The 26,842-nt window shown below is 43.9% G+C and overlaps 1 protein-coding gene across 3 annotated transcripts in view; it reads right to left on the reverse strand.

Annotated features, from left to right (window-relative positions):
* Nucleotides 1-26,842, reverse strand: part of NPAS2 (neuronal PAS domain protein 2) — a 158,709-nt gene that overhangs the window by 65,796 nt on the left and 66,071 nt on the right. For all 3 annotated transcript variants that reach the window (XM_049115443.1, XM_025463851.3, XM_025463850.3), the window contains exon 2: nucleotides 19,802-19,855. In XM_049115443.1, the coding sequence (XP_048971400.1) occupies nucleotides 19,802-19,833 (32 nt within the window). In that variant the 5' untranslated portion in view covers nucleotides 19,834-19,855. The remainder of the gene's footprint in view (nucleotides 1-19,801; nucleotides 19,856-26,842) is intronic.

A 26,842-nucleotide genomic window follows, 5' to 3' on the forward strand; every position in this document is an offset into this window, starting at 1 on the left:
AGAGAGAGGCAGAGAAGCAGGCTCCCTGTGGGGAGCCCAATGCGGGACTCGATCCTGGGACCCCGGGATCACAACCTGAGCCCAAGGCAGATGCTCAACCACTGAGCCACCCAGGCATCCTTATCAACAGTCATCTTAGTCAAAAGTGATCATGAGCTGACTCACCTTTCTCATTTCACGCAGGATGGACTTTTTCCACATCAGCTCATTGAGAGAGCAGGAGCCACAGCTGTGGGGCCCATTGAATGTGGTCTACCTGCTGCTCTAGGTACCCTGGGGCCTAGCATCAAGGTGGCTGGGGCAGCCAATCACTTATCAGGAGGCTATTGGCCAACGTGTAGTCAGGACAGGGTGCTGGTGGCTTAAGATAACTCAGAGGGCTTCACCTCCCTTGGGGTAGGTATCCATATCTACAGGTATTGGTGTCAATAAGGATTCTGCTTCCCCAAACAGCCCCTGCAAACAAGGGTCACAATGCAAATACTCTCTTCTTAGATGCCACAGTGGCCATAACCACTTTGCTTGCCTTGCCTAAGGACACATGACCTGCCTTTATTTCAACACACTTGTTGAAGAGCCATCCTTTGCTGATTATATCTCGGTTTGGGCTCCTTCCTGATAATACCCAAGGCAATTCTTCAAAGCTTACCTCAAGTGTGTGGTCACTCCCCACAGTCAAGATCTCTTCCTTTTCCTGACTTTCTGCTCATTTCTAACCTTCTTGGATTTGGGGGAGGACCTGACACCCTTTTAAAAAAAGATTTTATTTATTTATTCATAAGAGACACGGAGAGTGAGGCAGAGACACAGGCAGAGGGAGAAGCAGGCTCCCTGTGGGGAGCCTGATGTGGGACTTGATCCCAGGACCCCAGAATCACAACCTGAGCCGAAGGCAGACGCTCAACCATTGAGCCATCCAGGCACCCCCGAGGACCTGACACCCTTAAGGGGTTTCTACAAGGGCCTCATTCCTAGCCAAGTAATCACCCTCATATACGTGCTCTCAGAGTCATGGACTGAAATGCAGGTGTCCAAGGAAGATGCTAAGGTGCCTTTTGTGAGTCGAGGGTAAAAAGCATCATGTTCAAACACACAGGAGAGAAGAAAGGAACCTTTTAACTTTCTGAGTGACTGTCTATGCATTATAAATAATTTTTTGGCCTAGATTTTAAAGAGTGACATGCAGCCTCCTTAGCCAAAAAAAGCTCTGTTCCTGTCCTAGTTTGCCCATTATAAATTATTTGTGAGCCGATAACACCCAGCTCATTATTACTCTGTTCTCTTCTTCAATGGGTGTAATGACAACCAACATGGCCTGGCAGAGGATACGATGAAGGCTCATATCATTAGTGACAGAAACACAAGCTTGTTTCCATCAGCCTCCGCCTGGGACACACTATGGTGCCCACTGGAAATCGGTCAATGTCAGCTGGATCTGCAGCTCTGAGGCAAGAGAAAGAAAATGAGCCTCGAATGACCTTATTTCCAATGAGGAGGTCATCTTGGCAGGCCGAGAGACACCACACGGAAGGCACTGGGACAACCAGCTGAAAGATACTTAATCAGCCTCTGGTTTTGATTTTTCTGTTACATCACTATTTACATTTGGGCAAGTTCATCCATTTTAAGTGTGCAGTTTGATGGATTTTGGTAATTGTGTCACCACCACCACACCCAGAGATGAAACAGTTCCCTCATCCTGAAAGGTAGTCTCCTGCATCTTTGCTGTTGATCAACCGTCAATGACAGCCACAGGAAGCCAATGATCCGCTGTCACTGTAGTTTTGACATTTTTAGAATTTCATATAAATAAAATCGGACAGCATATAGTCTTTAACGTACATTGGATTAAGTTTTGGAGATGCATCCACATTGTTGCATGTATTAAGATCCCTTTTGACGGCTGACTAGTGTTCCCTGGGTTGTTTCCAGTGCAGGGGTATTGAGAATAATGCTGCTCTGAGTATTCACATCCGTGTCTTTGGGTAGACACAGGAACACATTTCTCTTGGGCAAATACACAGGCGTGAAATTGCTGACTCATACTCTAAGTATATGTTCACCGCGGTTAGATACTGCCATGCTGTTATGCCAGGTGGCTGTCCCTTGTCTGCATGTCCACCGGCCACCTATGAGGGTTTGTGTTGCTCCACATGCTTGTCAACATGTGGTACCATCAGTCTCTTCTCACTTTAGGCACTGCGATGTTTCCTCATTGTGGTTTCAATTTGCCTCTTTCTGATGATTAATGATGTTGGACACCCCTTCACATGTTTACTACTATTTCATATATTTTCTTTTGTAAAATGTCTACTCCAATCTTCTGCCCATTTTTCAACTGCGTTGTTTGTCTTCTTATTGAATTGAAGAGACGGGGGAGGCAGAGAGAACGAGAGGAGGGCTGGGAGGGAAGGGGTGTCTATGTCTGTGTGTCTGTGTTTGTGTGTATGTTTTAAATACAGATTGATACAAGCTTGACCCTTTGGTTTTGAATGCAGGGCTGAAAAGCCCCAGGGGATCTTTTCGAGTGTTCCTCAAGGGACATTGGTCACGGAGATAACATTTGCCTGGTACTTACTATGTAACAGGCACTATTGTAAATGTTATATATATATATTAATTACTTTAATCTTCACAATGACCCTTTAAGATACTACTATTCCCATTTCACAGATGAAGCAGCTGAGGCACTGAGATGTATGACTCCCTGAAGTCAAATGACTGGGAAGTGGTAGAGCAGGCTGGCGTGGGCACCTGTACTGGGAAGCAGTGTGCTCTCCTGTCTCCTGCAGCTCCCTCAGAACCATCATGAGGTATCTGTTATGGAGCTGTGCACCAGCGCTCTGGGAACACAGGACTAAGAATGACAAATCGGGCTGCTTGAGGTGACAGCATAGAAACTGAACACATTCTGCAGAAAAAAAATGGCATTGCATGCTAACAGGATGATGGTATTTGTGCTCAGGGAAAAATACTGCAGAAAATCAACTAAAAAAGGCCAACTAAAAAGAAGCTTAGAGTTAGGGACACCTGGGTGACTCAGTAGTTGAGCGTCTGCCTTCGGCTCAGGGTGTGATCCTGGGGTCCTGGGATCGAGTTCCGCATCAGGCTCCCCGCAGGGAAGCCTGTGTCTCTGCCCCTCTCTCATGAATAAATAAATAAAATCTTAAAAAAAAAAAAAAGAAGCTTAGGGTTTAGAGGAAGAAATGCAATTTCTACATCAGGTGCAATGTGATAAGGGTTAGGCGACAAGTTGAGACAAATTGCTGGAGAGTTCACAAGGGGAGGAGATCAACCATGCGAGGTAGTCCAGGAAGCCTTCAGGGAAGGGGCTGAGGCAAGGTGGCCTGGAGGGGTGGGTGGGCAAGCGGGGGGAATCAGCCAAGGAAGAGCCGAGTGGTCAGGTGTGACAGGACAGCTGGGGACATGCGGGAAAGTAAGGTGAGAGAGAGAGGACAAGAAGAAGAGAGTCTCAAATGCCAGTACAGGTGGTCTGGTCATGGCTTTCGGATGAATCCAGACTGCTGATGGGCAGTCTCAGGGAGGGAAAGGGTAAGGACTTCAGGAAAAAGAAGAGAGGGACCCAACGCAGGGGGAAGTGAGCAGAGACTGGAAGGAGGGGGGAGGGTGGTCGGGCACAGGACCACAGTGCCCTGCATGGCTACGGGCTGTGCTCCTCAGCTCAGTACTAACCAAACTCATTGTGAGGAGCACAGGAGAGAAAGTTGGGAATCAGAGGCAAAGGAGCCTCACTTGAATTTCATTGGTCAAAGGACAAGTAATGCTGACAATATAGACCTTTAAAATTTTTTTAATTTTTTTTTTTTTTTATTTATTATTTATGATAGTCACAGAGAGAGAGGGAGAGAGAGAGAGGCAGAGACACAGGCAGAGGGAGAAGCAGGCTCCATGCACCGGGAGCCTGATGTGGGATTCGATCCCGGGTCTCCAGGATCGCGCCCTGGGCCAAAGGCAGGCGCCAAACCGCTGCGCCACCCAGGGATCCCCTAAAATTTTTACTCTCAAAATGAACACACAGTAAACTTGACTTTTTCTTCGGGGCACAGTTCTAGAAATTTTCACACATGAGGAAATTCATGTAACCATGATCACAACTAAGAGACAGAAGAATTCCCTCTAAAAATCTTCTTCATTCTCTCCACACCTGTAGCCCCTGGCAACCCCCACCTGTTCTCCATCACTGTGCCCTCCCTTTTGGAGAATGTCATATAAACACAATCGCACAGCACATAACCCCCAAGCCTGATTTCTTCTACCCACAGAAGGCCTTTGAGACTCATTCAGGTCGCTGTGCCTATCAGTACCCTCCCTGTCTTAGTGCTGAGCACTGGTTTTCTATCGTATGGATGTCCCACAGCTGGTTTATCCAATTATCTGTGAAGAAATTTCAAGTTTTCCTTTTTTTTTTTTTTTTGCAGTCATGAAGAGACCTGTTGTAGACATTTGTGTACAAGTTTTTTTGTGTGTAAGCACAAGTTTTCAGCTCTCTGAAATGAGTAACCTGGGTCATATGGAAAATGTATGTTTAGCTTCATAAGAAACTGCCAAACTGTTTTCCAGAGTGGCTTTACCATCCTACCCCCTCACCAGCCATGTAGGAGCGATCCAGATGTTCTTTCTCCTCAAGGGGAGTTAATATTGTCAGTACTTTTCATTTTAGCTAATCTAAGAGATGTGCAGTATTATCTCACTGGGGCTTAAATTTGCATTTATCTAATGGCTAATGATGTTCTTTTTTTGCCATCTGTAGATCTTCTTTGGTGAAGCATCTGTTCATGTCTTTTGCCCATTTTGAAGTTGTGGTTTTGTTCCCTTACTGTTGAGTGTTGAGCATCCTTTACATATTCTGACACAAATCCTTTGTCTGACATATGATTTGTCAGTATTTTCTCACAGCTCGCCTTTCTATTCTCTTAATAGTGTCTTTCACAGGGTCAAAGTTTCTCATTGTGATGAAGTCCAAGTTAGCAATTTTTTTCTTTTGTGGATTGTGCTTTTGGTGTCAGGTCTGGGAATCCTCTGCCCAATCACAGGCCACAATTTTCTCCTGTGTTTTCTTCCAGGAGTTCTACACATTTTACATTTCATGATCCACTTTGAGTTAGTTATTTTTATAATAAGTAAGGTTTAGGTTGAAGTTTGTTTGTATAGGGTTGTCCAATTTTTGCAATATCACTAAGGAAAAGGCATCTCTACATGGGATTACCTTTGTAAAGAATGAGTTGGTCATATTTAGGTGGGTCAGTTTCTGGTTCTCTATTTTCTATTTTGTCTCATTGACCAGCGGATCTATTCCTCCACCAGTACCATGTAGCTTTATAATAAGTCTTAAAATTGGATAATGTGATCCCTCCAACTTTATTCTTCTTTTTCAAAATTATTTTTGACTATTCTAGTTTCTCTGCCTTTCCATTACATTTACCACCAACTTGTCTATTCCTACAGAGTTCTGCTGGGATTTTGATTGGAATTGCTTTAAATCTATGGGCCAATTTGGGGGAAATTTGATATCTTTATTCTGTTGAGTCTTCCAATCATAAACACAATCTTTCCATTTATTTAGGTTATCACTGATTTCTACTATTTTGCAATTTTCTAGTAGGTGTCTCACATGTCTTATTAGATTTATACCTAAGTATTTCATTCTTTTGGATTGATTATAAAAGTGGCATTGCACTTTTAATATCAGTTTCTAATAGTTCACATTAGCCTACAGAAAGATGATTGATTTGTGTGTTGACCGTGTATCCTGTGACCTTGTTAAATTCACTTGTTAGTTACAGGAGTTTTTAGTTGTTTGTTTTGCTAAGTGTCTTGGGAGGGCCTATATATACAAACATGTCATCTGTTAATAAGGGAATCATTATTTCCTTTTTTCCAATCAACATGCATTTGGTTTCTTTTACTCCTATTGCTCTGGCTAAGACATGCAGTATGACATTGAACAGAGTGATGACAGCAGATACCTTTGTCTTATTTCCCATCTTAGAAGGGAAAACAGTCTTTTGTCAGTAAGTATATCAGCTATAGGTTTTATATAGATACCCCTTTTTAAAAAATATTTTATTTGTTTATTCATGAGAGAGAGAGAGAGAGAGAGAGAGAGAGAGAGGCAGAGACACAGGCAAAGGGAGAAGCAGGCTCCAGGCAAGGAGCCTGATGGGACTCGATCCCTGGTCTCCAGGATCATGCCCTGGGCTGCAGGCGGCACTAAACTGCTGAGCCACCCAGGGATTCCTCTATAGATACCCTTTACCAATTTAAGGAAATTCTCTCCAATTCCTAGTTTGCTGAGAGTTTATATCAAACATATAAGTTGAACTCTGTCAAACACCTTTTCTGCTTCCTTGAATATGACCATGTGATTTTGGTTTTTCTTCTTTATCCTGCTACCTTGATGGATTACAATGACTGGTTTTTGAATGCTGAACACCCTTACAACCCCTGGATAAAAACTTCAGAGGTTTTGATGTATTTTCCACATAGGTATATATGACATATGTATATATTTTCATTTCTTGTACTGTGTATTTTCTGGGTAATGCTGGCCTCAGAAAATAAGTTGGGAAGTGTTTCCTCCTCTTAATTTTCTGGGAAGGACTGTATAGAATTGGTGATATTTTTTCTTTTAATGTTTGGCAGAATTCATCAGTGGAACCATTTGGGTCTGAGATTTTTTTTTCAGAAGATTTTAAACTATAAATTCAATTTCCTTATTAGTTATAGGACACTTCAGGCTTTCTAGTTCATCTTGCAGGAGTTTTGGTACCTTACGTTTTTTGAGTAATTGGTACCTCTCATCTAGGTTGTCAAATTTATGTGGATACAATTGTTTAGAGTATTCCTTTATGGTCCTTTAATGTGTGAAGGGTGTGTAATAATACTTCCCTTTTTATTCCTGCTATTGGTAATTTATGTATTTTTTTGGGTCATTCTTGCAAAAGGCTTACCAATTTTATTGATTTTTAAAAAAATCATGTTTTGGTTTTTCATTATAATTTTTCTGTTTTCACTCTTATAGATTTATGCTCTTAATATTTTCATTCTTCTATTTGCTTTGAATTTATTTTGCTCTACAGTTTATAGTTTCTTCAGGTGAAGGCTTAGATATTGATTTGAGACCTTTTTTTCCCCAGTGTACCCATTTAATGTTGTAGATTTCCCACTAAGCACTGCTTTAGCTACAACCCACAAATTTTGATATGTTGTATTTTAATTTTTGTTCAGTTCAAAATATTTTCTAAAATTCCATGAGACTTCCTCTTTAACCTTTGAATTAGGGATCCCTGGGTGGCACAGCGGTTTGGCACCTGCCTTTGGCCCAGGGCGCGATCCTGGAGACCCAGGATCGAATCCCACGTCGGGCTCCCGGTACATGGAGCTTGCTTCTCCCTCTGCCTGTGTCTCTGCCTCTCTCTCTCTCTCTCTCTCTCTGTGTGACTATCATAAATAAATAAAAATTAAAAAAAATAAAATATTAAAAAAAGACTTAAAAACAAAACAAAGCAAAACAAAACAAAAAGCCTTTGAATTACTTAGAAGCCATACTGTTAATTTCCAGTTTTAGAGACATTGTTCCTGCCATTTTTCTGTTTGCAATTTAATTTCAGTTCAGTTATATTTCTTTATATTTATTTTATGAAGCAGGATTTGGTTAGTGAATGTTCAATGGGTCCTTGAAAACAGTGTGCATTCTGCCATTGTTGGGCGGAGTGTTCTATAAATGTCCAGCAGATCCTGTTGGTTGATGGTTTTTTCAGTTCTTCTATATCCTTGCTAAATTTCTATCTGACTAGTTCTATTACTGTGATAAGCATATTAAAGACTCATTGCAGTTCTTTAGGTTGTGCTTCATGCATTCTGAAGTTCTGTTGTTAGGTGTATACACATTTAGAATTGTTATGTGTTCTTGGTAAATTGACTCATTATTATTATATAATGTCATTCTTTATTTCTGGTAATCTTCTTTGCTCTGAAATCTACCTTATTTTGTATTAATATAGTTACTCTGGCTTTCTTTTCATTACTGTTTGTGTGGTATGTCATCACCCTCAATTTTACTTTGAGCCTACTTATCATATTTTAAGTGAATACTTTGTGAACAGCATATGGTTAAGTCATTAAAAAAATTCATTCAGGGGATCCCTGGGTGGCTCAGTGGTTTAGTGCCTGCCTTTGGCCCAGGGCGCGATCCTGGAGTCTGGAAATCGAGTCCCATGTCGGGCTCCCGGCATGGAGCCTGCTTCTCCCTCCTCCTTCTGCCTCTCTCTCTCTCTCTATGTCTATCATAAATAAATTAAATAAATAAATCTTTAAAAAAATTCATTCCAACAATTGCTTTTAGTTGGCATATTTAGAATGCTTACATTTAATGTAATTATATGTTTAGGTTTAGGTGTATCATTGTACCATCTGGGTTTTTTTTTTTATTCTTTTTGTTGTTCCTATTTCTTCTATCTTGCCTTCTTTTGGGTTGTCAAAACATTTTTTGGCATTCCATTTTAATTTATCAATTGTGTTTTTATTTACTACAGTACCTTGTATAGTGCTTAGTAATTACTCAATGGGTTATAATATAAAAACTTAGAATATTTTATCATTTCAAGTGGGATGTAGAAACTTTATTCCATTTAATTCCCTATATTCTCTCTCCCTTTATGTTGCAGTTATCTTACGCACTACATCTACACACACTGAATCAGATAAGCTTATGTTATTTTTTCCCAAATGTCAGACTATCTATTCTATGTAGCCAGATATTTACCATTTCTGTTACTCTTCCATTATATCTCTTATCTCAAGTTTCCATCTGGTATCATTTCCTTTCTGTTAGAAAAACTTCCTTTAGCAATTCTTTCAGAGCAGGTCTACTGATAAAAAAACTTTCTTAGGTTTTTTGTTTGTTTTGTTGTTGTTTTTTTCATTTGAGAATGTCTTCACTTACCTTCATTTCTGATGGGTATTTTTACTGAATCTAGAATTCTGGGCTAATGGTTCTTTTCTTTCAACTTTAAAAAGATGCTGTGTCATCACCAGATGGCTTCCAAGATTTTTTTTTTTAAGATTTATTTATTTATTCGTAAGAGGCACACAGAGAGAGAGGCAGAGGGAGAAACTGGCTCCATGCAGGAAGCTCGATGTGGGACTTGATCCTGGCATCCCGGGATCATGCCAAAGGCAGATGCTGAACCGCTGAGCCACCCAGGCATCCCAGCTTCCATGGTTTCTGATAAGAAATCCATGGTGCTACTTAGATTTGTCCCATGTGGCTGGTCTTGGATCTTGGGTGGTGGTTTACCCCACAGTTCAGATCTGAAAGTCTATGGGATGCAATTTAAGGTCAGATTCATGCATATTCAGTTTGGTGGTGGGCTCAGGATCTCATAACCTTCTTTATTTGGTCTCTTTCCTGAGCTCCTTCCTCTCAGATCTCTGCCTAGTACTTTCTGGTTTCCATGCCCCATTTTTGTTCCTCTGGCCAGAAAGCTGGTTCTTGGTTTTATTCTGCTTTGCCTCACACTTTTTACATCTGCACCTTCATTTGGGGCCATGTAGTAGAAAGATAGAGAGGAAGAAAGAAGCATGAATTTCATCCCACCCTCTTAGAACAATAGTTCCTCCATTCAGAGAGATAAGTTCCTTTCCCTCAACATTTCAAGTTTCGTATGGATCCCTGTTGCTGTTGCTCCTGCTATCACATGATTGCTTACAGTATACAAGGACATGAAGAAAAGAACAAAAGAGGGCAGATTTCCCCTTGTTCAATCTGAGCATTAGAGACCCTGCTCTTACTCCCCATGCAGGACTAGAGGGCTTCTCTGGGTCCTCTCTCATTCAGCACAGATTTCTACTTGTGGTTTCAGCTGCATTGAGTCTAGGTTAGGGATTACTGGAAGGAAGAAAATACCAGTTCAGTGGTACTTCAAATTCTGATGCTTTTCTAGTCTGCCTCCTACTATATACTCTCCAGGGTTCTCAAATAGCTATTACATATAATTTGCCCAGGTTTTATAACTCTATTCAGTGTGGTGGACAGGATGGAGTAGGCTGACTCCATCTTACCCAATTCCAGAACATCAGTATATCTTTTCATACCTTGTTTAGTGAGTATGTAAAAGACCCATAGGAATCAAAAAGTAGGAACATAAATTCTGAAGCCCTGATGGCAGGATCCCTTATACAGGGAAGTATATAGGGGAGAGCTAGACAATAGTTAATGATAGATTCTTAGGGAAGCATTTTTCTGGGTGGCTCTTGGGAAACAAGGAGGATTACAGATGAATTAGGCAGGTCCTCCTTCCTTTGGCATGACTGTATCACTTTAATGAGCTAGCATTAAAGAAGTATCAAAAGGAAACTATAGCGCATCTCAACATAGAATTTACTAAACCAATAAAACTACTCTTCCTGCCCATTGAGGGTAACTTGGGGACCCATATTGCCTAGCTGAGGCACATGCGGTGAGGGGCAGAGGTGTAGGCTCCCAGAGCCCTGGAATTCCACAGGAATATTGTACTTGTAGTTTAGAATCTAAGTGAGATTTAGTTCCGCAGCTGGCATTCTTATGAGGTGACCCTGCTTATCAAGAGAACTCAAGGAAGGAGACACTGCAGAAAGGGTGTGGGAGAGGACCATGGTTTCAAAGTCAAGTCTTGCAGAAGAGGAACACACATATGTACACAGGTACACACAAACACACCCCTCTTTCATTTCTCCTATAGGTGGAATTTTGAAGGCCCTTCTGTTGGGGGATTTCATGAGGCATATTATATAAACTATGCTCAATGCTTCTCTCCCGTCCTTCTTGGTGAGGAGATGATCACAGGTAGGCATACTGAGTGTGCAAGACTGGGCTTTACACTTAGCTACTGATGAGGGAGAGCTGTAGCTGGATGGGGAGCAGGTCTTTCTGAGAAGCTTATGGCACAGACCAGGAAAGAAGACATTGATCTTGCATCCTCCTAGGAGAGGCCTCATGGCCAGAATGGGGAATTTGAGCATGCAAGTGAATGTAGATGTGTTCCTGTAGGTTTGTGTCCTCAGTCCTCTGTAAATTCACAAAGGCACACAACAGTGATGCAGGTGAATTTTATGTCACCAAAAATCCTGTTTCCCAAATGGAAGAAATGAAAAATCACTGTATCAGAACTCCTGATCTGTGAACTAGATCAGGAATAAAAATAAAGTCAGTGAAAAGAGGAAAAAATTACTATCATCATGAGTGGACTCTTTTAATCTACTTTTAATCTACTTCATGTGCAGGGGCACCTGGGTGGCTCAGTGGTTGAGCACCTGCCTTTGGCTCAGATCATGATCCCGGGGTTCTGGGTTCAAGTCCCATATCAGGCTCCCTGAGGAGTATTTGCTTCTCCCCCTGCTTATGTCTTTGCCTCCTTCTCATGAATAAACAAATAAAATCTTTTTAAAAAATCTACTTTATGTGCAGACAGGTTGGGCTGGTGGTGCCTTCTGTGTAAGCCCCTCAAGCATCCAGTGAGATGCTACCCATAACATCTGACACACTTCCACACCAGGATCTCTACCTGATGTTGAATTCTGAGGTTGCCATCTTTTAAACTGGCCCCAAGAAGTCTAGTTTTGTTAACTGAGTAGATGGAACATGCTGATGAGGGAAAACAGAAGATGTTCTCTGAATCGCCTTTAGTTGGCCAAATGGAGTAAAAGCTGAAAAAATCAAAAGCTAACCAACAGAATTGAAAACCAGTGGCTAGAACTGGTGATAGAAGCACTAGTGGGCTGCCCTTGCTACCTAGAGCAGCCAAATTTTTGAGTAATAGGTATAACAATAGGTCTGTAAGTATTCAGTTCTATGTAGAGTAACTTCTTCCTACAGAGAGTCTCCACGGTGAGGAGCTAAAGGCATTTCATGAGGCATGTTACTTTCACACTTACAGTCACCACTGGAAGAAGAGTGGTTGGGGTAGCAGAGAATCAGGATGATACAGCTTAGCTTAAGGGGCATTAGACAAATTTCCAGAAGTTCTCATATTGGTTCTGCTACCTATGCCAGGAGAGAATAGGCAAGTACACCAACCTCCACAGGCCTGTTTCCTCTAATAAAACAGTGAGGACATTGACATGGTGATTTCAAACCAGAGAATTAAAATTTTTCCGAAACTCCCCCCATTGAAAGATGAGTTCCCCACCCCCACCTCCCACCCCCCGGCCTCCTTGAGTATGGGTTGGCTGGCCTTGGTGACTTGCATCTGGGGGATAGAATGTAGCACAAGGAACTGCTTGACTTCCAATGCCAGGTAGTAAGAGGACAATGCAGCTCCCCTCTGGCTCTCTCGCCCATGAATGTTTGCCCTGGAACCCAGTCACGTGTTGTGAGGTCGCCACCACACCTCCATGTGGAAAGCCACAGTCTCCCTGACAGCCTCCATCAACCACTAGCCACTAATGGGAGAAAGCATGTCTTCAGGTGGTTCCAGCCCACCATTTTTTTTTAAAGATTTATTTATCTTAGAGAAAGAGAGCACGTGTGTTCATGCGTGTGGGGGAAGGGGGAGGGGGACAGAATCTCAAGCAGACTCCTTGCTGAGCGCAGAGCCCAAGGCACGCTTGATCTGATGACCCATGTGATCAGAGCCCCAGCAGAAAGAGTGGATGCTCAGCTGACTGAGTCACCCAGGTGCCCCCACCCAGGCCACCATCTTTGAGCTGCTCTCGCTGAGACCACAGGGAACAGGGACAGGCATTCCCTGTCAGGCCCCACCCAAGTTGAAGATCCACGGGCAAATGAATGATGTCACTTTTATCCTGTACATTTTGGAGAGGCTCGTTACACAGCAACAGACAACCCAGGAGAGTTAGTGCCTACGGCAAAGACTCAGCGATGCCCAAGATTTCTTCTAGAGCAGAAATTCTGGTGTGTCTAAACCCGGCTAACTAGTTCCACATTATAGGATGGGACAGAAACCGATCAGCATGCAGACCAGGCCTCTCAAACCTGAGTCTTATAAACCGGGCAAAATGAACCTGTCTGAGAGTGCTTATCAGGATTAGGTCTTACACTTCTTGTGAAATTTTCACAAAAGTCTTCAGGGTACCTGCAACAGATGGAGTGGTTGACAAAGGAACTCAGAGTTTCCTGTAGAATTGAAAGAGATCAAGTAGGTGCTCACTGTCGACATCCAGAGAGGCAACTCTAACAAGGCAACGCTCACGGGCATGACATAAATTTTAAATATCTTCCACATTAAGACAGTCCCATCCGTGAAAGGTGAACTTCCATGAGGAATAAATTGGAGTCTGGTCAGCCACATTAACAGGGACCCTGTGGGAGTATTCCTGTTAAAGTTTGATGGGTGTGGTAGAAAAATGAGATGGGAAATATGTCAAAATATGAACAGTGCCTACATCTAGGTAGTGATGATTATAAATGAGCTTTGTTGATTTCTTTATACCTTTCTGTATTTTTCAAATGTCATTTTGGTGCTTTTTCATATGTAAGAAAATGCACAAAAATGATGCAAATAAAGTTGATATAAGATAGTATTGGGCAAAAGGTCTTCATGGAAAGTTGTGAAGAGTTACTTAGAGAAAAAAGAAGGACTATGGCCAGAGAAGGTTATTTTTCGTTGTTACTGATTTTGTTTTTTTTTCCCCCAGATAATTTTCTAAATTCACAGTTCCATAAAATGGAACAGATTTTGGGTTATTTGCTAATCGCCATCTTAGCACTTTTAATGTGCTAAGGAGCCCTGAAACTCTCCGAAAGGGAGAAAAAGTAAAGAGCATGGCCCAAACTTGTTTTGGGGGGGCATTTCCTCAGATTTTTCCCTTTAAGGCATAAAGCAAGGTCCATTTAAGATCAGCTGTCCCCTGCTGTGCCCAGGCAGGTGTACACCTCCTCATGTCCATAAGCCGGGCAGCCTCCTGCATACCCAGATGGTGGGGGCTAGAGACACCTCTGAGCTCAGGAGCTCGATTCAAGGAGAGAATGCCACCTGGGTGTGTGGAGAGAAAAGCCACCCCCCGTGGAGCCAGATGGGTCAGGCTGGTGCTGCCCTCATCTCACAGAGAATTTTGGAGTATGTTTTCTGATGCAGAGACTTGGCGAAGCGTTTGTGGGATGGCTGAGCTCGGCCAGTGGTATTCTTTTCTTCTGAGATGTAACCGGGACATCTTTACTCTTAACCAGAGTTATCAGAAAATGTCGAGGCCAAATGGGAAGCTGGCCTCATTTTCTAGTGAGCCTTACTTAACAGTCACACAGGGAGAATTTCACGGGAGCGCAAGCCTTAGCAACTTGTCACTGAAATTCTCAAAGGGATATTTAGCTTTTCCTGCAGAAAAGAAGCTTTTTCAAAATGGTGGACTTCTGACCTTCCTTTTTCAAAATTTAGTGAAATTACTGAAAGGGCTTTTGGTGAATTCCTCTTCGCCTCAGATGCTCCCAGAGAGGTTCCAGACTTCTCTGGGTGTCCCTGAGCTAAGACTTTCCCAAGTTTCTAAGCCTACCAGGCACACAATTCTCCTTCTGACAATTCTTAGCCGACCAAAGTACCCCACCAGGGTAGAAGCCAAGAGCCTCGAAGGGAGGGAGGCCTCTTTTCCATTCTGCTGTTTACTGGGCCACAGTAAGAATTAGCATTCTGCTTGCGAGTACGGTTCTACTTTTTCCCTTTGTTTGGAATACAGATTCACTCATCTGGAAATTACGGGGTAATATAAATGAATCGTGTGTCCTGATACCTCTATGCTCTCCTAATGCCTGCTGCTGCCTTAATCACCAAATAAAACAAGCAGAAAGGAAGTCTCAACGTTTTTTTACTGCCATATTTTCCCTGCGTCGGGGCTTACAATGATGTGCATAACTCCCAGTCAAGAGCCTATGAAAGAAAATCCCAGCAGAATTAGCACTATCGGCTCTAGCTGGAAACATCGACATATCAAGACCAAGGCCAGCCTTCTCGTTCGGCACCGAGCCCGCACCCAGGGGCATCAGGGAGTGTGCACGGAGCTGGAGTCCTCCTCAATGGATCGGACCAGCTTTTCCTTTCAGACCTACAGAATTTACAACCAGAGAAATGAAATAATAAGATGAGGTCAGTCTCCTCCTCTTCACCATATTTCTCTCCACCAAAGAGCATGTGGCTGAAAAATAGAGCTTATGAATCCTGATCAGCATCCCAGCTCTGCTCAACACAGACCCTGCAGGATGTGCTTCCTCCTTTATGCTGGTTTTCCAGAATGCCTCTCTAACTTGCCCAAAGCCCTCTGAGGGCACAGTAATGCTATGTACCCTCCTCTTTCTCTTCCACTTGCTTAATACTGACTTAGTTAACAAATATTGATGGGAGGGCGAGTGAATGGTCTCAGTCATTGGTCCACATTGATAAACTACCCCTGGGGGAACCAGGAGAAAGGAACAGCCTCCCAATGGCTAAAGCTTTTCCTTTTGCAACGCTTGCTTTCTCAAAGGTTCATACACGTATAGGCTTCTCGGTTGTAGTGCTGGAATTCCCGCTGAAGTCCAACTTTAGGGGCACCTGGGTGGCTCAGTGGTTGAGCGTCTGCCTTTGGCTCAGGTCTGATCCAGGGGTCCTGGGATCAAGTCCCACATCGGGCTCCCTGCATGGAGCCTGCTTCTCCCTCTGCCTATGTCTCTGCCTCTCTCTCTGTCTCTCATGGATAAGTAAATAAAATCTTTTTTTATTCTTTATCTTTTTTTTTCTTTTAGTAAATAAAATCTTAAAAAAAAAAACAAACAAAAAAACTCTCTCTGCTTCCCTAGGTTGCAGAGCTGCTGTGAGGATCACAGAGTTCATGCATGTAAAATGCTGCAGGCTCACAGCGAGTGCTCCAGGCACCTTGGTGTTGCTGTGTTCTCTGCAGTGTGCTGGGGGCTTACAAACAGCTGCATTTAGTTCCAGCCATAACCCTACAAAGAAGTTGCTACTATTTTCACCCCCATTTGGCAGAGGAAGAAACTGCAGCTAAGAGAAGTGCAGTAGCTCATCTGAGGACAGAAAGTGTAAGTGTCAGGAGTCTAAGCCAGGCCTGTCTCATTCTAAGCTATGTACTTCCTGCCCACTGCACCGCTTCCTGGATGACCCCCCCACACACACACACACCAAAACTATGTCACGCCAGAATTAGAAATACATGTGTATGTATGACTGGACCCCAAAATGGTCAGCTGTGAACCTCATTATCTAGGGATTCCAAATGTCTCTCCTTCAAACTGTTTCCTTTTTTGAGTTCAAGGACCATGTTTTTTGCATCTTCCCCAAAGAAAACAGCAAATAGTCCTGACACACAATGGGCACTCAATACTCACTGGATTTACACGGAAATTCACAGAAGTGGAACTGTGTCCTGGTTCAGAATACTCGATCAAACAATCCAAACAAACCATGAATTCCCTAAAGCTTTGGAAACCTTGCCCAACACAGCGCGTGTTTTCTGGAGACAATGAGGGTTTTTGAGCTGAAGCCGAGCATTTCTAATCTCATCAAAAAAAAAAAAAAAAAAGACCATCATGTGAGTGAAAACTATTCCTATCAGGCCTCTAGGTGGGATTAGGGGAAGGGCCTCCCATGCTGCTACCAAACCTGCTAGAGTTAGAGGCTTCAAAAAGGATATAATCTTAGGATAGTGGGTCATTTTGTCCTGGTTTCTCCCCAAGTGTTATGAAGGCTACTGCATTATTGCTGGTATTCTGGCAACAGATCTGGGTATTACCAAACATTCTAGACCTATTTCCCCATCTGAGGTCAAGAGGGGGTGAAGGCTGGCCAGCAGCCTCACTATCCCAGATGTGGGCACACATCCCGAACAGGCAATGTGGGGCTGTGGGTACCCACAGCTCAGAGCAAACAGGGGTGGGAATGAATGGAAAGAAACTGGGTACGATCTGATTTATTTCTAAGAACTTTTAGAAGAGGTTTTGTTGGGATGTCTCTATCTGGTGACCCCTGAGTGTTGTAGCATTTCATCTCCTCTGGATTTCGAGGTAAGCAGTGCAGTAGAGGCAGGGCTAGGACTGGGGGGCTGAGAGGTGACCTGAAGATGAGGATGGTAGCAGCAGACTCCCACTGACTCCAAAATCACAGCACAATACAGCTGTCCACCTGGGCTTGCCAGAGTGACTGGTCAGTCCCTACGTGAAGGGGTGTGCCGTGATCTGGGAGTAAGCACAGAGTCTGAGGTCAGGAAGCCTTTATTTAACTTCCACTCCTGCCACTTGTTAGAGCTTTATGATGTTTGATGAGTTACTAAGCCTTCCTCTCCTCATCTGTAGAATGGGAATAATAGTGAAACACACTTCAGAGGGATGTTGGGATGATATGTGATAATGCAGAGAAAAGAACATAGCATCAAAGGATTAGGGCTCAGAGGAAGCACTCCGTGGCTGCCGGCCACCGCCGCTGACCTTTTCATGTTGCTGAGAATGAGAATACCCTGTCAATGTATTAGTGTCTTGCATTTTCCTTTTTTTTTTTTTTTAAGATTTTATTTATTTGAGAGAGAGAGAGTGTGTGTGAGAGAAGGAGATCATGAGCGGGGGGGGGGGGGGGAGGGAGAAGCAGACTCCCTGCTGAGCGGGGAGCCCAACGCAGGGCTCAATCCCTAGACCCTGGGATCACGACCTGAGCTGAAGGCAGACACTTAACCAACTGAACCATCCAGGGCCCTGTGTCCTACATTTTTACATACATGTAACAATTAACACATACACACACACACACACACACACACAGGAGCTTCTTTGTGTATTTTGTGGCTGATTCCCAAAATAACCATGGAGGAGGACAGGACAGAAATGACTGTGTGGTGTTACAGGTGAGGAAGTGGAAGCTGACAGTGGGGAGGGTCTGTTGGAATTCACGAGCTGCAACTGGGCTGGTGTTGCCCCTGCACCCACTCCACAGCTACCTGTGAGGAGACCAAGAGGCCAAACACCCAGAGGAAAGAACTGGAAGTCCGCCTGCCCATGAGAGAGGGCAGGAAGATTCCAACCTCGTCTGGTCTGGGCTAGTCTTGTTCATCCACTTGTTACTTGGGACCAGGTGGATTTTGCAACCCTTAGAGGTTGTGGTTTAAGGTCTGAGAGCACCACTGTGGGCGGTGGCAGTTTCCCACTGCCAAGAGAAGGGCATGTTACTTCCAAATAAATTGGGGGTGTTATTTGAATTGTTGTCTATTTAGATTTTTATCAGAGAAAATTCTTTTCTTTTTGTGGGGAAGTGCAGAGGGAAAGGGAGAGGGAGAGGGAGAGAGAATCTCAAGCAGACTCCATACTGAGCCCAGAGCCCCACGCGGGGCTCGATCTCATGGCCCTGAGATCATGACCTGAGCCAAAACGAAGAGTCAGATGCTCAACCGATGGCATCACCCAGGCCCTGAGAAAATTTTTAAACATGGACAGGTAGAGATAAGCGTCTGATGAACCCCCAGTGCTGACCCTCCAGTGTTAACAACCCTCACTCCTGGCTGACCTGTTTCACCCACACCTCTGGCCGTCTACCCTGCTCCCTGACTTTTCTTTAAGGAAATACTTGGGGAGTTAACAAGCAGTTCAGACTCCTGCTGTGCCCCACAGATTTACATCCAGCAGGCCTGGAGTGGCTGGGGATTTGTTCTCATGCCTGCCACCCTTTCCCCTCAACAGGTGACATGAAAGGCAGACACCGAACTGGGGGACCTCTGAGGGCTCCTCCATTTGCAAGTGGATGATTCTGTAAGTGAACCAGGCAGTAGGTGCTGTGAAGGGAAGTGAGCAAACCCTTCAGTTCTGCAGCTGTCTGAGGGCCCGTTGCAGAGGACTGAGGGTCCTGCCACACACACACACACACACACACACACACACACACACACACACAGTGGCAGAAGCAGACAGAGATCATATGGAGGAAGAAGGCTCATCCTTGGGCCTGTGAGTGAAGGCTTTCCCCAGAGAGCACACTCTGTTGCTGGGCCTGTCACCTGCAGCCTGATGGTCTGTAGTCACTTACCAACCACCTCCCTTCACCTGTGTCCTCCTCATGTCACCTTTATTTCCCTGAAGCCTAGCACAGGAACTGCCCACAGGGGCGAATTGTGTGATGTTGATAATATTCCACGGCTCTTTACCTTCAAACTATCAACTTCATGACTCCACTTTAAAAACAGTAGGTATTCAGTAGGTGCCCAGTGAAGGAATAAGCAAGGATTGGGTTAAACAGCTCTGACACGCCAGCTACCGAGCTAGTATTTCTGGCCAACACCACAATGGCGTAAGGGGTGGGATCTCCAAGTACAGATGAAGAAACTGAGGCAGGATACATGGAAGTGCTTATCGCACAGGGATGATTACTATGTGTTCGACGTATGGGAAAGAGGATTCCTATTATTGTCCAAAGCCAGGCAGCTGCCACAGTGGGGCTGGGATTTGAAACCAGTCATGCCTGGCTCCAGTCAGGCTGCCTTACCAAGCAGTCCCTGTGCTGGAAAAGCAGTAAACTTCAGTGGCCTCTGAAAGGAGACCCAGGTTACCAAGGTTAATATACAAACATGTGAAAAATATAAGCCACTTGGCAAGTCCCGAACAATGAGGAATTTCAGGATAAGGAAGAAAATTGAGGGAGCTGGTCTACATTATTTTTTTTTTTTTAGTAGAGCACTGCTATATTTCAAGGATGGTGGATACCAAAAGCATGTCCCCCAATGGCCTGTCTTGCTGGTGTTCTCATCCACGCTGAGGACAAGCACATTTGACCCTGGCAGACCACATGGAACACACTGAGGCAGGAAAGCCGCTCCTTCTTACCTCTTTGCCCTGTCTTTCTCATCTTCATCCATTAGATTTTCTATGCAGTTTTTCCTGCAAAAGAGAACAGAGGATTACTGTCTGCTTCTAGACCTTTCTTAGGTCTACCAAGGTGTCATCATTTTGGTCCTATCTAACGCCCCCCCTCCCCCGCCCCAGCCTTAGCCTAGAGGTTCTCAAACTTTCTGGTTCCAGTAAAACCCTTTACACTCTCAAAAATTACTGAGGACACCAAAGAGTTCTTGTGTATGTGGGTTAAAGTGAGAAATCTTAAATATGCGAGCCTTCATTCCATTAGGTATCAGGGCCATATAATCATCAGATATCAAGGAGCTTCTAGAAAAGTTCACTATATTCACGAGAATAAAAAAGGCAAAGAATGTGTTAATATTAGGAAAGTTGTTTTGACCTCCTGGACCCCCCCCCCCAGGGATCCCCAGATCACACTTGGACAACTGTTGTCTAGATCCAGCTCAGTGAAGTGTCTGTTTATCTCAGACCTTAACCTGCAAGGTGCCTATGACATTACGAAGGACCGCATTTATACATCTGTTCACTCAAATACACAAACCCCGCTTACATGCAGCCAGGAAGAAACGGGGCCCCAAAATATGACAACCCATAGTCCTTCAAGGCATTTACACTTCCCTAGACAGTCAAGGCACACAAATGCGAAAAATTAAGTAACAATCCAGGAATGTTCTCGCAGCCCAAAGGCATCAGAGACTCCCTCACTGCCCAGAGCCTGTACTCTCCGGGGCGGCTGGCTGGATGTCTTAAGGCCCACAGATGTGGGTTCCTCTGCCACACGTAGGCCTGTGTCTTCACGCCTCAGAGCCATGGCTCTGACTCCTTATTTCATTCACACGTGTCCCACAGTCCCGCGTGTCTGGGGTGCGCCCCCTCCAGGCAGCCCTGGGAGCAGAAACACTCTGAGGGTGGCCCACGAGGCCAGAGCCTGCGGGGGGAACTGGAGGTGAAGGCCGTGGTGGCCGAGGGGGCAGAGTGAGTGGGATCAGGGTGGGGACCCCAGAAGAGCTGAGTCACCAGTGCCCACACACTCCTCTTCCCAGAGGGTCTGAAGTCAGGAGGCCCAAACCGACACTCTGCGACCGCACCAACACCCCCGAAACTTCAAGTAGCAGATACTTTTTAATGGGGCACACGGATCTGTCTAAGATCAACTGGTTTTGTGATGTGGGTCCGACAGGTGCACAGGGATGGGTGGGAGCCCGACAGGGAGGGAGAATTCTGCAGCTCCACACGCGCACACTCAGCGTGCGCACACCCTGCTCCATTCAGTCACCCACAGCCTCGCTTTAGTGATAGGTTCGGGAGGCATGGCCGTCCCGAGTTGAGGTTTGCAGCGTAATTAAAATGGGGTTTTAATTCATCTGTACACAGGCCTGTGCTTAATGCTTTCCAGGTGGAATCTGTTCAGTTTTAAGATGCGAAAAAAGTGGTGTCACCTTCTTTAGTGATGCACGACCCCAGATCTGTGCTCCCAGGGACGTGCTGGCTGCCCATGTGGGCAGGACGTGAGCGAGCACCCAGCCGAGCCAAGGCCTTCGCCAGGTGCCCCCGGGAAGAGCATGTTTGAGGGAGGGATGCAGGCTTCACTCTGCTTTCCTGAGGTTCTGGAATCCTGCAATTACTGGGATTACTGGGATTGCTTAGTCATAAATGAAAACTTACAAGTGACTAATAGCTGTTCTTTATCAGCCACGTCTTCTCTGTCTTATATTTGTCCTTAAACATTTCCTGAATCCATGAAACCTTGATGACCTATACCCACTTCCTCTTCTTCCCTATCCCTCCCGTTCCCGTGCCTGATTCCTGTCACCTGACCCCTGTCTACACCATTCTGCTCAATGGCAGGTGTGTGATGAGAAGACACCTAAGCCAAGTTCCCCAGGAGTACCTGCCACAGGGGCTCCACACTCAGATCCTTACTGTCTTGTCACTGAGCCTATTGTCTCCCATGCCCTCCTCATGGGCCTTTTTTTTTTTAAGATTTTATTTATTTGAGAGAGAGAGAGAGAGTGAGCGAGCAAGCATAAGGAGGGGGAAAGAGGCAGAGGGAGAGGGAGAAGCACACTCTCTGCTGAGCAGGGAGCCCAAAGTAGGGCTCAATCCCAGGACCCTGAGATGATGACCTCAGAGCCACCCACAGGCTCCTCCCTCTTTTTTTTTTTTTAATACTAAAACAACTGTGGTGAAATACACATTACATAAAATGTATCACTTTTAAGTGGACAGTTCAACAGCGTTAAGTGCATTGCTCTTGTGCAACCATCACCACCATCTGAGGGACTCTTTTCTTCTTGCAAAACTGCAACTCTGTGTCCATCCTTCACTGACTCCCCATTCCCTCTCCCCTAGACTTTGCCATCACCACTCTCTCTGTCTCTATGGATTTGACTATTCTACATTTGTCACACAGGTGGAATCATACAGGACAACTACTGTTGTCCTTTTGTGGCAAGCTGATTTCACTTTTAGCATAACGTCCTTAAGATTTATCACATCATAGCATGTATGGGGATTTTCTTCCTTTTTAAGACTGAATAATCTTGGGGATCCCTGGGTGGCTCAGCGGTTTAGTGCCTGCCTTTGGCCCAGGGCGTGACTCTGGAGTCCCGGGATCGAGTCCCGTGTCGGGCTCCCGGAGTGGAGCCTGCTTCTCCCTCCTCCTGTGTCTCTGCCTCTCTCTCTCTCTGTCTATCATAAATAAATAAAATAAATAAATCTTTAAAAAAAAAGACTGAATAACCTTCCATTGTGTGTTTATACCACTTTTTATTTATCCCGTCATCTGTCCATGCACTGAGTGGCTTCCACCTTTTGACTACCACCAGTAGTGCTGCGAGGAACATGGCTGTAACCCCCTACCCTCATTTTTGAGCCATCCTTTTATTTCATGATGTGGAGAAATTAGGGCCCAAAAGCACAAAAGAAAGGGGAGAAAATCTTTCCTGTGAGGTCTGGTTAAAGGAACAGTAGACAAGTTTAAGAGGCGGCACCTATTCCTCTCAATTGCGTAGGATTTTGAGCAAAAAAAATTTTTTTTCATGATCACACAGAACCAGGGAAGAGAACATGGAGCTTAAGTGAAGGCAGAGAAGATTCTGTATGGAGGTGAGAAGATAACTGCTGATGTGATTAACCCCCAGAGTGAATAATGGAGGGATACTATAGAATCTTCACTCTGGACAACCACATATTCTAAGTGCATTAGACATTTATGAGATCTATTAGTCAAAGTCCCAACAGGAGACAGGACTTCGACAGAAAGGTGTGGGTGGGGTTTAGGGGAACCAGGAGGGATGGTGTGGTTACCTAGGGTTAGTATCAGACGAGCTGTTAACCCCCCTGAGAGTGAAGGGATCAGAAGGAAATAGTTTCCCAAATCTGGAAGGAGTGTGTCCTATAGGGTAGGGGGCATTTGGTGGAAGGATGCAGCCAGCCTGAAGAAACCTTTTAAGAGGGGAGTCAAGGGAATAAATACCTCACCTCACTCTCTGCCCATCCTGTCCCGCTGGTGTCGCCTATTGGATACACCACCCAGAAGGGTGAGGCAGGGGGCCCATGATGTCATCCGTATGGGGGAGCCCCGGGTACAGAGGAGGGTGGAAAGGTGTGAAGTGGAACAGGAAGGATACTCAGTAATGTTCATTTATGAGAACTCCTCCAGTTCTGGGTTTCTTGGATTTTCTGGAACACAAACTATTTGGAACCTTTCAAAACCTTTTACATTTCCCCAAATTTGAAGTATAAGCATCTGCATCTAGGAACTAAACACTCAAGAAATAATAACACAATCGTGATGAGAGGCTGAGGAAAGAGAGACTAGCAGAGAAGATCCTTGGAACTATTTAAGTCACAAAGTCGGTAATGATAGACTGTAACCTACAGAAGAAACTTCTTGAGTCCATAAGGATACAAATCATTAACCGGATAAATCAATGGGCAGTTGGGGAGGGGGACAGATCTCCCTTACAGAACAACTCCAATTCATAAAGGTAAAAGGAATATAGGAAATAGAAAATCACATCAGTACCCCATAGTAATAATTTTTGCAGGCAAGATCCATTGATGGATGTTGAAATTAATATGCAAAAGTTTGAGAAGACTCAGGATATCTGCATAAAGTATCTCCTTCAATATATTTATTAACTACAAAGAAGAATGGTAACTTTATAACTGGGGGCGGTTGGCAGACACTACCTTCCCTAGGGGTCAAAATTAACATCACCAGTGTAAGTTAGACCCAAGTCTTTTGGTGGAAATAAGTGCTCATTCTCTTGGGTGTTTATACCCAGGTAGGAGTATAATTGCTATATTATAGGGTGGCCATATGCTTAGTTTATCAAAAACTGCCAACTGTTTTCCAAAGTGACCGCACAATTTTACATTTGCACCAGGAGCATGTGAGAGTTCCCGCGGTTCCACATTCTTGCCAACACTTGGTATTGGTTTCTTACTTTTAGTCATTCTAGCGGGTGTGTTGTGGGATCTCACTGGGATTTTAATTTGCATTTCCCTCATGATTGATGACACTGAGTATCTTTTCATGTGCTTATTGACCACCAAGATAGCTTCTTCAGTGAGATGTCCAAGTTTTTTGCCCATTATTTTTCTTTCTTTTTTCTTTAAAAATTGGGCCATTTGTCTTCCTTGTACTGGTTTGTAGAGGTTTCTCTCTTCTGCCCACGGAACTTTGCCAGATCTAGAGATCAATTTGTGAACATTTTCTCCCAGTCTGTGGCTGGCCTTTGCACTTTCTTGATGGTATCTCTTGGTGAACAGATAAAGTCCAGTTTATAAATTTTTAATTTCATGGTTAGTGATTTTGTGTCCTCAGAAATCTCTGCCACCTCAGTGTCATGAAGAATTCTCCTGTTTCCTTCTAAAAGCTTTATTATTTTAGCTTTTACATTTAGATCTATAGTCCATCGCAAATTAAATTTTATGTCTGGTGTAAAACAATGGTCAAGGATCTTTTTTTTTTTTTCCTTGTTCCAATCTGGACATTCAGTTACTTCAGGGTCATTTATTGAAAAGACATTTCTTTCCCTGTTGAATTGCATTGGCATTTTTGTCAGATGTCTCCTGTGATCCTATATATATATTTACAGAATCTTTATTCAGGTCCATCTATCTACAGGGTCTCGGCAGCATGCAGATATACAGGATAAATATTTTTTTGAAATAAACTTTACTTTTTAGAATTATTTTGCATTTACAGAAAATGCAAAGGCACTACAGAGAGTTCCTACATATCCTGCACCCAGTATCCCTTATTATGAACACCTCACATTAGTATGGTACATTTGTCACAATTAATGAACATCATTGACACATCATTAAATAAAGTCCACACTTTATTAATATTTATTAGTTTCTACCTAATGTCCTTTTTCTGTCCCAAGATCTCATCTAGGGTACCACATTACACTTAGTCATCGTGTCTCCTTAGGCATCTCATAGATGTGAGAGTTTCTCAGACTCTCCTTGTTTAGGATTTGTAGAATGTCCCTCAATTTGGGTTTGTCTGATGTTTTTTCTCATGGTCAGATTGAGCATATGGGTTTTTAGAGGAAGCCTACAAGGGGTAAAGTGCCATTCTTATCACATCATGTCAAGGGTGTTAACAGCATCTATCCCTATGACATTGGCCTTAACTACCTGGCTAAGGTAGTGCCAAACTTAGCTTTATTATTTTTTTTAATATTTATTTGAGAAAGAGAGAGAGAGATTGAAAACATGAGTGGGGGGAGGGGCAGAAGGAGAAACAGACTCGTCACTGATCAGGGAGCCTGATGTGGGGCTCGATCCCAGGATCCTGAGATCATGACCTGAGGTGAAGGCAGATGCTCAACCGAATGAGCCACCCAGGTACCTTAAACTTGTCTTTAAACTGCATGTTAGTTACATTTACACATGGCATGTGCAATATTTTTCTTCAATTTTCAGATAGTCCTTTTCCAAATGAAGAATTGCTAAATTTAAAGTGGTAGATCCAATTATCAATCTCAAAAAAGTACAATGAATATGCTATCTTCTCTGTTTTTAGAGTTGGATACATAATTATTGAGCTTTTATCAGATTGACAATCAGAGCCATTGCTTCAAACTTAGAGGCACTTCACCTGGAAACATATTGAGCATATTATCTGAAGACAGCTAACCTGCTGTTTAGGGAAACTTATTCTGTTTCCTAACTCTGTGGCACCTTGGATTTGTCTATCTTTATGTCAGTTCCACACTATCTCAACTCCTCTGGCTTTATAGAGATTCTTGGTAGCAATGTAGTGTGAGCTTTCCAATTTTGTGCTTCTTATTTAAGATTCTTGGCTATTCTAGGTCTTTGCATTTCCTTGCAAATTTTGGAATTTACATTGTCAATTTCTATAAAAATGCCTGCTGCAACCTTGATTGGGATTGTGTTGAATCTAGATTGTGTAGAATCTAATTTGGGAAAAACTGAGTCGTAACCATGTTGAGGTCTCTGATCCATGTACTCGGCTTCTCTCTGTGAAGAGGTAACGGAGTGGCTTCCTTGAAGCACTAACATGATGTTCAGTGATTCAATGGGTATTCCCTGAGTGCTAGGGCAACCTGCAAAGCCCCTGCTCTCATGGTGCTTAGAGGGTGGGTGTTGGGTAGGGGAGTGGGGGCAAGTCACAAGCAAATAAATAAGCAAACATTGTCAACTGCTTATAACTTCTGTGGAGAAAAATAAAGGAGAGTTGATGCAGGGTGGGGGCAGGGGTAGGGAGTGCTGTACTGGGCTGGCTGGAGTCTTACTCTTTTGCTATTTTAGGGGGTCACAGAAGGTCTCCCTAGTAAGACCATGTTTGAGATATGACCTGAGGGAAGGAGCCACGGGAATACATACCAGGGAGACTGGACAAAGTTTGGCTTTTGCTCTGAGTGAATGGGAAGGCACTGGAGGTTCTGATCAGAGAGGCGACAGAGAGTTCCTCAGAGGACAGCGGCAATTCTCGAAAGAATTGCATTGGCACAGGGGAGAGTACCT

The sequence above is a fragment of the Canis lupus genome, chromosome 10, assembly GCF_003254725.2.
Source record: "Canis lupus dingo isolate Sandy chromosome 10, ASM325472v2, whole genome shotgun sequence".
Classification (NCBI taxonomy): Eukaryota; Metazoa; Chordata; class Mammalia; order Carnivora; family Canidae; genus Canis; species Canis lupus.